Genomic DNA, 12,828 nt, shown 5'->3' on the forward strand with positions numbered 1-12,828 from the left:
CAAAGTCAGACCTCTGATGATCGGAAAAGCGAGGTCTCCCAGATGTTTTCATCGTGTTAATATGAAGCCCCTTCCCTTTGAATTCACCAACAGCAAGAATGCGTGGATGAACAGCTCCATATTTGAAGACTGGTTCCATAAAACTTTCTTGCCAGCCGTTCGGGCTCATTTGTGAAAACTCAAGCAGGAGCAAAAAGCTCTTATCCTGTTGGATAATTGCCCTGCCCACCCCCCAGTGGAAAATCTTGTTAGTTGTTGCGGCAAGATTAAAGTCTCTTATCTCCCGAAGAACACTACGTCAGAAATCCAGCCACTGGACCAAGGCATCATATCGGTATTTAAGCAAAACTATCGTCACGAAATGATCAAGCAGATGGTAGCGGATAACAACTCCCCCATTGACACATCACTGGCGTCACTCAACTTGAAAGAAGTCTGTCACCTCAGCGGGAAAGCCTGGGATGCTATCGCTGCACGTTGCATTGAACGATGCTGGTTAAAGGGTCTTGGTCCAGCTTTTCCATCATCTACACACGATGATGGGAACGATGACGAGCCTGAATTTACAAGATTCATTGAAGATGATGTACGTTTAGCCGAAGAAGCACTCAGAGAATATGAGCACAGTCATCATGATATCCTCAACTGGTTTCAGCAGATGACATCTGCCCCATATATGAACACATCTCAGATGACGAAATTGTCGCAAATGTCAGCGGGAAGAATGAAGCTGCACCACCAGAGCCCAAAACCAGTGGCAGTAATGACGACGACGACAATGATGGCACCTCAACTCCCCCACCAAAAGTGTCCGAGGCAGTAAAGCACCTAGAAGCCAGTTTGAGGTGGCTGGAAACTCAAGACGTGGACAGCGTCAAAATCCTCCAACTCAGAAGCATTCTTGACTTTGCTAGAAGCCAACAGTCTGCGGCAAATAAGCAGACCACACTAGATAGCTTTTTTAAGAAGTGATGAAATTTAAAATTATGGAGTCATGCAACCAGATTGACTTTGCACTTTGCGCAATGATTAGTAGTGTCAATTTCACATGTTTCTTTCACGTACATGTAATTAAATTACTACTTTTATGTTTAAAACATGCTGGGATAACCGTTGTTTTTTTTTTACAAGACTTAAACTGACTGGCTTGAAATGGTAAATTTTCATAACCCCACTATAAAGCAACCCCACATTTTTTGCGATAGAGTTTTTTGGACCCCAATTATTGCGTTATAGCGGGGTTTCACTGTATTATCCCATTTTACAAATGAGGAACATAAACTCAGGGAGATTATGTTTACCACTCTGTTTACCCTGTCCAAGATGGAGAGGAATGTAAAAAATTGCATACTTAAGAGCAAATCAGATTTTACTAAACTAAGGTATCATTAATACCACAGGTTATTAAGGGTTATAACTTTAGTAAGGATTATAAATAAGGAAGCAGATTTTATAGTTTACCTGACATTGAATGAGAAACAAATTACTGAGATCAAAAGTTTATTTGCTCACAATTTGCTGGCTTAGCTGCAAAGCTGATTTGTTTGGAGGGTGGGGGTTGGTGTGAACAATGCAATCTTTTGACCGGTAAGTAATTTTCTTCAGTAAAGCTGTTTATTGCTGCAAAGTATAACCAAAATGTTGTTTAACAAAATAACTTTGGGAATCAACTAGCAGCTAATCATCAGCATTTAGCAGTTAGTAGGTTATTTAAGCAACTCAAACAATTTATAGCCCCAGTTCAGCAAAGCACTTAAGCACCTGCATAACTATAAGCAAGTTCTTAAATCCCCCTGAAACATTACTTAAAGTGAAGCCTCATACTTAAGTGCACTCCTGAATTGGGGTCATAGAAAGAACATAAGCAGACAAGGTTAGTGTATTGCTCACAAAATGGGCTGGCATACAGCACAACCTGAATTAACACCAACTTCCACTGGACAATTCCCTGACCTAAGAAACTACTTTTAACATCAGATATTTTAAAGAATAGTTTTGTTCACAAATTATACTTTGTAAATAAAGAGGTAATCTTCTGATGAGTAAAAAAATGCTGTTACCTACCCAGCACGACGGGTTTTGCTAAACATAAAGGATTGTCTGCTTTGAAATTATTCTCTGACAGAACACTAGGGTGTTAACCCAGCCTAGAAGAATGGTGACCCGGATTCCACTGAACAACTGCATGTAAGAACTCTGTGCCCTAGTGTAACAATAGACACTGGAACTGATGGATACTAACCTTTTGTGCCTTGTGAATAGTCTTACCACTGCGTCTGTGTCACACCTCTTACACCGAAGCCACCATAGGCGCCAACTTTTCCCGGCGCCAGTGAGTGCTCAACCTACCCCCGGCCTGGCCCCACCTCTTCCCTGAGTGCCACCTTCCCCCTCCTCCCCGCTTCTTCCCAGAGCTTGCCGCCACAAAACAGCTGTTTCACGCGGCAAGCGCTGGGAGCTAGGGGGAGAAGTGGAGCCGTGGCGCACTCAGGGGAGGAGGCGGAGCGGAGGTGAGCTGGGGTGAGGGGGCTGGTGTGGAGAGCAGCCAGTGGGTGCAGAGCACCCACCAATTTTTCCCCATGGGTGCTCCAGCCCTGGAGCACCCACGGAGTCGGCGCCTATGGAAGCCAGTACTGTTGGATCAGTAAATATTGCATTTGACTGATACTCCTGCTAATCTGACTAATACTGGCATGGAAATGCTTAGTAAATGATGGTCTCCATATCTGAGAAAAGATTCAGGAATGCACCTAGTGCAATTCTGAATGGCATTAGGGATGCTGACCGAGGAGATATCTGAGCCATTAGTGATTATCTTTGAAAAGTCATGGAAGACAGGAGAGATTCCAGAGGACTGGAAAAGGGCAAATATAGTGCCAATCTATAAAAAGGGAAATAAGGACAACTTGGGGAATTACAGACCAGTCATGTTAACTTCCATACCCGGAAAGATAATGGAGCAAATAATTAAGCAATCAATTTGCAAACATCTAGAAGATAATAAGGTGATAAGTAACAGTCCACTTAGGAAGGAACAAACAGTTGTACACATACAAAATGGAAAATGACTGCCTAGGAAGAAGTACTGCAGAACGGGATCTGAAGGTCGTAGTGGGTCATAAGCTAAATATGAGTCAACTGTGTAACACTGATGTTTACTTTTTTTTGCAACATTCTGGAATGTATTAACAGGTAAGCAAGACACAAGAAGTAATTCTTCCAGTCTACTCTGCACTGATTAGGCCTCAACTGGAGTATTGTGTCCAGTTCTGGGCACCACATTTCAGGAAAGATGTGGACAAATTGGAGAAAGTCCAGAGAAGAGCAACAAAAATGATTAAAGGTCTAGAAAACGTGACGTATGAGGGAAGATTGAAAAATTATGTTTGTTTAGTCTAGAGATGAGAAGATTGAGAGGGGACATGATAACAGTTTTCAAGTACATAAAAGGTTGTTACAAGGAGGAGGGAAAAAATTGTTCTCCTTAACACATAAGTATAGGTCAAGAAGCAATGGGCTTAAATTGTAGCAAGGGCAATTTAGGTTGGACATTAGGAAAAATTTCCTCATTTTCAAGGTAGTTAAACACTGGAATAAATTGCCTAGGGAGGTTGTGGAATCGCCATCACTGGAGATTTTTAAGAGCACATTAGACAAACACCAGAATGGGATGGTCTACATAATACTTAGTCCTGCCATGAGTGCAGGGGACTGGACTAGATGACCTCTCAAGATCCCTTTCTGTCCTATGATTCTGTGTGCTTGTTTTGGTATGGAAGGGAACCCAAACAGTTTAGTGGGGAAACATAGTGACCCTGATTTTGTGATTAAACACTCTGCTCTGGGCAACCTCTGTAGCAAGTGTATCTGGTTCTTTCTTGGCATGAGATGGTACTTGTCTGACCACTCATCCCTCTGTGGTTGATGATGGCTCATTCCCTGCAGCATCCCAGTTAATATGACTGGGGAGCCATGCAGATTTCTTACCAGGGAGGCAGTTTGTTAACCATATGCCAGCTAAGCATTAATTCCCTTGGCAAAGTCCTAGATGATGGGCAGTGGGGTTTAGTGAGTGGAATGTTCTGACTCCCTCCTCATCCTTCCTTCTTGTGTTGGAAGCTGTCAGAATTTGATATTTGCACAATTACTATGTGCACAGAAGAACACGTCTGTCATTGGTGCTGAAGAAGGGGGAAAGGTACACGAGAAAAAGATGCACAAACCCATTCTAGATGTTGAAATATGAGAAACAGGACCTGACGTGGGAAGCCACCACCCTGCACACAATGTATTGATTACACCCCAGTCGCTTGAAGGATCCCTCAACAAGTGACAAACTTCAGCCCAATCTTGCAGTGCTTACTCAAGAAACGCTCCTATGGAGTTTTGCCTGAGTCAAGACTAAGGACTCTTATCTTACTGTAAGAAAGCACAGAAGTAAGATGATTGAAGCTCATATCCATCTTGACTCATCCTAAGGAGCCAAAAAGCAACAAAATTAAATTTGAGATGAGGAGGAAAGGATCTGAGACTGATAGTCAATCCTTTTTTTTTTAAATTGGAAAAATTACAGAAAAATAAATGTTTTGCAATAACTAGCTGTTTACAAAAGTGGCTTATGGATGAAAAAAAGTTTGCTGTCATATATTTACTCTGTTAAAAATAACAATAAGGTGATTTGTCTCAGGAAAGGCAGTCTCTCCTGTGATGCACAAGTTGCCATGGTTAATACATATTTTTGTCCAGCAGCAACATAAATAGACATGTAAACCTCAGCTGGAGAGTGAGCTGGCTCCTGCCTTGAGCCTGTGATAATCTGCCCACTCTTCCTACTGAGAAATAGTTACCTCTTTGTTCCACATACATATTTTGCACATTATATCTAGGAACGCCCCTTACTTGGTGTGACTGGAGTCCCAGTGGGGGCCAGCTATAGTCCCTCAATTAGGGTGAACTGCACAGAATGGGGCAGACAATCCCCATAAAGCTGGTGGATATTCCGATATCTAGATTTACCAAGTCAGCATAAAACAGCTTCTTTATTACCTTACTGGTTACTCAGAAGTCCAAACAACACAGTTCCCTTAAAGTGATCCAGCCTGAGGCCTCCGTCCGGGTACCCATGTCAAATAAGATTACTTATTTCATCATATAAAAGAAAAGGTTCTACCAATCCCAAAGGATTGGACACATTGCCTCCCAGGTTATTAATATTACAGATCTTACCCAAATACACGCTACAGCTAATTCTTATTAACTAAACTAAAATGTATTAAAAACAACAGAGAGAGAGTATAGTTAAAAGATCAATATACTTAGAGACATGAGTTCAGTCCACTGAGGTTCAGATTCATAGCATAGGTGGTGAGCTTTGTAGTTGCAAAGAGTTCTTTCTGAAGTAGTTCATAGGTTACAGTCCAATGTCCAAATATCATATTCAGAGCATACCAGCATAACTGGGCCCTCAGTCTTGTCACTCAAACTTCCCTGATGAAGCCTAAGCAGATCTGAGATGACAGAATCAGGACCCAAGGATCTTTTATACAATTTCATGTCTTTTGACAAGTTGGAGTTCAAAAGGTAATTAGCATGAGTGTTAAGGAGGTCCATCTCCGGTACTTAGCTATAGAATTAATGTAAGCAATTTGCTTGTTCCCTTGGCAATTCCTTTTGCTGCACTTATGTGCCCCTAATGTGCTGACATTTTAATGGACAGAGTCAAGGAGCTAAATCTACATTCCCATTTTGTTTAAAAAGCACAAAACCTCAGATAAATTATTTCAATCTTTTTTTAAATGTCAGTGAAAATAGGCTTTGCGGTTGTTTATGTTCATTGAAACATGCTCCTATTCAAATGCTGTAGACTTCTGTTGTTCATGAAAACACAGAAGTGAAACTGACCATTCCAGTCTTGTTGGCCACACTGTCCAACAGATAGTCAGGATTGTGAGAAGTTAATTTGATTTAGAAAATTATTTCAGTTGTACTAATCTGAGTTCTGAGTACTAACACAAGAATGTATCATCAAATTCATTCCTGTGGGGTGAAAGATCCCTTGAGGGCACTTTTCCTACATGCTGAGGCTACTTCATTGGTGTTGAAAGGACCTCATTTTTGGATAGTCCCATCTCTGGAAGTTTAGTTGGACCAAGCAAAGAGACAAGAACACAGTTTAAGGGCACTACTTAAAAGCAACACTTTGCCAATGTGACAGCAACATTGTCTCTGTCAATTAACACCATTACACATTAACCCGTAAGCATTGCCCCTTCCCCCACTTGTTCAGTCCCTGCATCTGAGTCGGTTCGGCCTATTATTTTAAATGGTAAAAGCATGTGCTGCTTATGTGCATCCTGAACACTCACGTCAGTATGGGTTGGTGGAATCAGACCCTCTCAGTCCAATCGGGAGAGTGCAGGGGTTCTCAGAGCCTCTGTTACTCAACGTTCATAAGGGCTTTGTTTACTGCATTAAGGAACTGTTCCAAAGTCATTGAAGTCAATGGGAGCTCTTCCATTGACTTCAGTGGGCTTTGGATCAGAGACTATAGGCTCAGTCTTGGAAGGTGCTCAGCACTTTCAACTCCCATTAACTTTTATTGGAGCTGAGTGCACTCAGCACCAGGCAGCAATGGGCAGTGCTCATATATGTTTACTGTGCTAGCGTTGTAAGTGAAGCACATTGAGATGTTTGGCTGTGTAAAACTATTGTTAAAACACTCATTCAGTGCCATTCACCAGTATAGTCGTGCTTCACAATGATATTCTTGCACAGTAAAAGTCAAACAGTTTGAATTTTCACATGGATTTACTTCATCCCATATGGAAAAATCCTTTGGAATACAAGGGAATGATAATCTTTCTGTAGGATTTTAAATGAAACTATACAATTCTATTGCAGAGATGTAATTTCCCAGTACATTCCATAGGATGGTTCAAAAACCTATAGAAAGAACTTAATTCTTCAGGTTTTTAGGACAATTTCTGCAGCATCATATTTAATTTCTAGAGAAATCTATTGCTTTCATCACTATTAAATTCTATAGAAGAATCTACAAATGCTTTACAAGCATCATATAGTTTTGGTTTTATTAAATATATGCAGTCCTCAGCGTTAAACAGTTATGTCTGTCTGTTTATGGGTGTAATTCACTAGCATTTAACTAGAACTAGAATATATATGCTACCAGTATGTGAGTCAGATGAGTGGAACTACATGCTCTCCAAGTGCAGGTGGGCCTAGTGGTTAAACCACAGGACTGGGAGTCAGAAGTCATGGGCTCTGCACCTAGTTCTGCCACTGAGTCACAGTGCGACCTTAGGTAAGTCACTCTGCTTCTCAGTGCCTCAGCTTTCCCGCCTCTCAAATGAAATAATACTGTCTCTCTATCCCCCACTATTGTAGTGAGGCTAAATTCATTAGTGTCTGTAAACTGCTTTGAGATCCTCCCTGAAAAGGTACCATAGAAGCATTATTATTATAGATACACCCTGATTTGCAGCACAGACCAGTGCCATACCAAATTTGTACTGGACTAACTGTCTTATATATTATGAGCTGATGAAATATCCCCAAATTAAAGTGATCAAATCCATTCCCAATGGGAATTGAATTTCTATATCAAACTATGGATTAATGCTCAGCTTTTTAAAAATTAAAGTTGTGCATTGATTGTACTTTTTCAGATTCCGGCAACTTATTGCTGAATATGAGCCAGAGGTACAGGAAGTAGCCCGGCTCTTCCGCTCTGTCCTGCAGGAAGCCACTGAGAAAATCAAAGAGGAAGAAGAGGCCAAGAAGCTTGCGAGGCAGTGGAACACAAAGCACAAAACCAGCCTGTCCCTAATGACATTTAAATCCCGGGCCAGGATTTCCCCATTCAGCAGCAACATCAAGACCATTTCAGAAGACGTGGAGCGAGGCACTGAGCCAACCAGGAGAGTATGGAGTATGCCGGAGTTTAGGAGTGCCAAGGATTACTGACTTTATTAATAACCAGAATGAGATTTGAGAGAGAGCTGGTTTGGTTTTTAAAGAATGAGTTAACCATTATCTAGCCATGTGTTATTTCACCTTCATCCCAGTTCTCTCTCCTTCTGTCTGCCTCTGACTGTCTCTCTCTTGGGAGCTGTGGTTATAGTGACAGATGGTGATGCACATAGTCTCTGTCACCTATCATGCTAGCTTTAGCTATAATTTAGTGGTTTACAGTAACTTGATGGTCAATGGTCATTTCTTATTTCAGTTTGATTGTTTCTGCTCGTTGGAGAACAGTTTGGTGCATGGTGCATTACCAATATCCTCCCAGCCTTCTACATGGCTGTCTGCAAATGCAGTGCACCCGACCACGTGAGACCTGTAGCCCCATTGAGTTAAATGGGATTACTCATGTGAGCATGCATCAGTAAGGCTTGCAGGATCTGACCCACCAAGTTAGGGTCCCTGATTTAGCTGTTTGAGACAGACATTAAACTCTATTCATCTCAGCGCTATAGAGAAGCCTCCTACATCAACACTGATTCCAGCATATTTCCACTCAGTTTGATTGTAAAATAATCTGTTGCTTCATGCGAAATAGATGACAAACTTCCTAGACATAGAGGGTCACATTTTCCAGAGCAGCCAATTTTTGCATAGAATTGTGGATGCTCAGTTTTTTGCATGTGCAGGTCAGTCAGATGTCTACCTACCAGCTTTGCAGATACATGCTGTCTGCATGCACTAACATGGACTCTGGCATGTGTACATACTGCACACATACAAGGCTGTGCGTGCACATTTGAGGATCCATTAAAAGCCTCTGAGTCCCCCTTAATTTTCATTTTTGTTGCAAGGAGAGATTAGGTTATAAACCCAAGTATTAAAACCCAACTGGATTAAAACTGTCTCATATTGAGACTCCCAGGCAATTCCAGTAAGTGCTACAGCTCATATTCCAGTTAATAAGTAGATGCATTGAAATGATTGGCAAGGCTGATTCTGAAAGCAGATTACTGGAGTATATGACCAGGGGGAAAAATCAGTATTCACATCTAGGGATCTTTCTATGTCCCAGAGTGTTAGAGGTCATTCCAACAAATTGCTGATGTAATTTATTTCCACTGTAGGGAAAGAATGTAGGTTCATGTCATAATCTTTTTGTCCTGGATATCAAGAGGAGAGCTTTTCTGTGTATAACCGGTTGATGGCCAGTGAGGCAATCATTCTTTTCAAGGGGAAAAAAAATCTCACAGACTATAGCAAAACAGAGGTTCTGAAATTGGCCCTTTGAAGATGCAGGAAAATGCCATGGTAGATTTCTGAGTGAGGCCCAACCTGCCATCCTTAGGGAGAACTCCAAGTGGGAGGACTGGCTCTGCTGTCTGAAAAGCCTCTGATTCTGCATCAGTGCTAAATCTTAACACCTAGGGGGCTCTTCAGCCAGTGGGAAAACTCATAGGGAAGGACATAAGGTAAAGAGTCTCCCTGCAAGCTTTGCTTAGGGCAGTTTGACCCCAGATCAGCATGCTGGAAGGAGGGTTTGCCCCACTCCAAGAACCTGCTCATCACCAGATATTGGCTGGAGGTGAAGCTTATTCACACAAGGGCCCTGTGTCACTGGACTCTCCATTCGCCTGCCAGCCCACACCCTGGCAGTGGGGTTTCCTACACTGGCACATGGCTCCAGAACTCTTTCTCTGGGGTTGGCAGCACCCTATGGGTGCCCTGGAGAAGGTAATGCAGTCTCAGGCTATGTTAACTCAGGTAGCTTTACCATGACAACGCTCATGCCCCTTGCTCAACCTCTCCCTGTACAAATACACACAGAACACTCAGACATAGGTGAGAGGTTTTTCACAGGAGTGGTGGGTGAAATTCTGTGGCCTGCGTTGTGCAAGAGGTCAGACTAGATGATCATAATGGTCCCTTCTGACCTAAATATCTATGAAAAAAAAACAAACAAAAAACCTCGGACTGCCTCCTTAGGACCCCACTGGAGCACAGGGCAGGGGGGATGGTGAGTGGAGTGGCCCTGTGTGTAGTGGCCCTTCCATGGATGAGTCCTGGGGAAACAATCCACCCATTAGCCTATTAGGGCTACGCCGAACTATTGAGCAATTTAGGGTTACATTTACCATTGGCACAAACAGGCACAGCTTCAGCCAGGTCCCTAGGGTCATGCCTGCCGACAGCAAGGGCACATTCGGCCCTTTAGCTGGCTTTAGTCAATCTTTGAAAGGAACAATTGAAACAGAAATCTGAATTTTTCCCAGGGAATAATCTGTATTGTGATAATGTTAGTACCAGAATAGCTTGTTTTGTTCATGGGGGGAGGGGTATGCTTGTTTTGTTCATGGGGGGGGAGCTTGTTTTGTTCACGGGGGGGAGGTAGCTTGTTTCGTTCATGGGGGGGAGGTTACTATATTGGTACAAAGTGCAGCTTTGCTGGTAAAGCTGCACCCCACGCTAGGAGAGCTTTGCTGGCGTAGCAGACTGGTATTCCTATACCGATAAAGTGCTCCTAGTGTGGATGTAGCCTCAGGTGGGAGGTGGGGGAGGGCGGATGTGTGGATATTATAAAAAAGCAGCTTTTTCTAGCTGTAGCTTGAATTTCACGGGCTGGTTTTGGGCCACTTGTTCAAGGGGCTGGGATGGCCCGGGGGAAGGACCGTGCGGTGCTAGGTCTGACTTCTGCGGCATAGAATTAGAACATTAATGGTGTGGCTGACTAGAGATGTTTTTGTGACCTCAAACCATCTTCTATCGCTTCAGGAAACTCTTGTGCTCTCCCATCGTTCTGGCTATAACTTTGCCATGTTGTCTGTTGAGAGAGGGGGCAGCTAATCTGAAACCCGCCACACTGGGTGCAGGAAGAGAGCAGTTTGGAGTGCATGGGTCACAGACCTTCTTCTCTCACGGGCACAGGGCCAGCATCAGGTATGGCTGCGGTGTTCACTTGAGCACTAGGCAGATGAAGTAAGGGTCGGGGGGAACACCTCAGCCAACCAGCAACACTCCAAAGTGGAACGGGCAGCCCTCTTGGGACGATGGCCACCTTCCTGACTGCTCTGCACAAACGGCCTGGCCTGCCAAACCCTTACTCACATGCTCAAAGCCACTGAAGTTGGTCCCGCAGTGCTGTGGGTAGTCGGCAGAGAAGAGAAAGCACATGGTGCAAGCTGCCTGGTGCATGTAGGGTTTCTCCAGGACCCTCCACTCAGTTACTCCTCCTACATCAGCATGCCGTATGCCCAAATCACAGGCTAAAAGCAGATGGCAACAGAAACTAAGGCCAGGACCAAATCTTCAGCAGCTGCCCAAGTATTTGCTGGAACAGCTCCTACATCCACTCTACGTGAACCACTCTGGGCTGAGTATTCTGACTAGACGCCACTTTTGCACAGTGCTGGAAATTCTGGTCTCTGATTAGACGCATGGGCCATCCTAGAGAGAGTGAGCACAGAGGCTCTGGCTGCATTAATGAAACTCAGGGCTTCCAAAACTGAGATCCAGTTTGAGCTGGGCTACTTCCACTCGGGGTCAGAGAGAGCTGAAAATCTGACAATCAGATCATTGGTTTGCGACTTGGTGTTCTGTGTGTAGTTACATGTGATAGTGCGTGTTTGTTTGGTTTAAGATATAGATTTTTGAGGACAGAATTAGTTGGTCTTAGCTCTCTGGTATGTGTGCACTAACTGGAGAGGGAACAAGAAAACCTAACAGAAAAGCACTAATCCAAACACATAAAAAAACCTATGATCAACTTTTGTATGTATTAGTAAAACCACCTATTGTATTAAATGCTCTTGGAGTGCATCTTGTGGCACTGTAGTCATTTGTAGGCACTTGCATGTTCTGTATTGGCACCTTTAGTACTGGGTGTATCAATGCAATATGTGATGGATTTCTGAACAAAGAGGGGAGTTCTGATAAAACGATATACAGCTGTTATTACAACAGGGAATGTGTCTGCCATGTGCTCACTCTCATGGTAGGAAACTATATTAGCACCGAAACCATTGGAGTACACTACAGCCTTACATTAGCAGTAGCCCTCCCAGCACCCTTGAGAGACAGGACAGAAAGTTTCAGGGGCTTGCTCAAACCCACAGCTGGAGTCCACGTCAGACCTGCGGTTACAGCACAGGAGACCCTTTCTGCCAGGTCAATGTCAGACCACTGGACCATCTCTCCTTTCTCACCACAGTGTCTATTTCCTGGAGAAGGAAACAACTCTTCCTTTTCAGCAGGATAAACACTTCAGCTTACCTTTTGCAGAATTTCTCTTAGGCTTCCAGTTGAGCCTCTGATATCAGTGGACTCTCAGATGCCAAAATGTGGGAGAAAGTCCAATCACTGGGCAAGATCAACCATTTAGAGAGGAATGAATAAACCAGTGATTCTCAAACTTTTGTACTGGTGACCCCTTTCACAGAGAAAGCCTTTGAGTGTGACCCCCCTTATAAATTAAAAACACTTTTTTATATATTTAACACCATTTCAATGCTGGAGGCAAAGCGGGGTTTGGGATGGAGGCTGACAGCTCGTGAACCTCCCACATAATAACCTCACGACCCCCTGAGGGGTCCCAACCCCCAGTTTGAGAACATCTGGAATACATGAAGTGCCAAATTCATCCCTGGCATGAACAGTAAGCCTAGAAGACCAGGGGGTTAGAGCAGGGTTGGAGCTGACCCATCAGACCACTTGCCAATGCCTCCTCTGCGTGTCTGAAGAGAGGCAGCGAGGAGGGGACCTGGATGCGTGGCTGTTGTGCCCCGCTCCTGGCTCCCATGAAGACCATAGAGATCGCCCTACTTGGCACCGTCGCAGTCACAGCTCTAAAGA

General features: G+C 43.6%; 1 protein-coding gene across 3 annotated transcripts in view; it reads left to right on the forward strand.

The window, feature by feature from the left end:
• The window catches only part of RD3 (RD3 regulator of GUCY2D), a 32,766-nt gene extending 22,460 nt beyond the window's left edge, over positions 1-10,306 (forward strand). For all 3 annotated transcript variants that reach the window (XM_074949308.1, XM_074949307.1, XM_074949306.1), the window contains exon 3: positions 7,686-10,306. In XM_074949308.1, the coding sequence (XP_074805409.1) occupies positions 7,686-7,983 (298 nt within the window). In that variant the 3' untranslated portion in view covers positions 7,984-10,306. The remainder of the gene's footprint in view (positions 1-7,685) is intronic.
• Positions 10,307-12,828: the final 2,522 nt, after the last annotated feature.

Source organism: Natator depressus, chromosome 3 (assembly GCF_965152275.1).
Source record: "Natator depressus isolate rNatDep1 chromosome 3, rNatDep2.hap1, whole genome shotgun sequence".
NCBI lineage: Eukaryota > Metazoa > Chordata > Testudines > Cheloniidae > Natator > Natator depressus.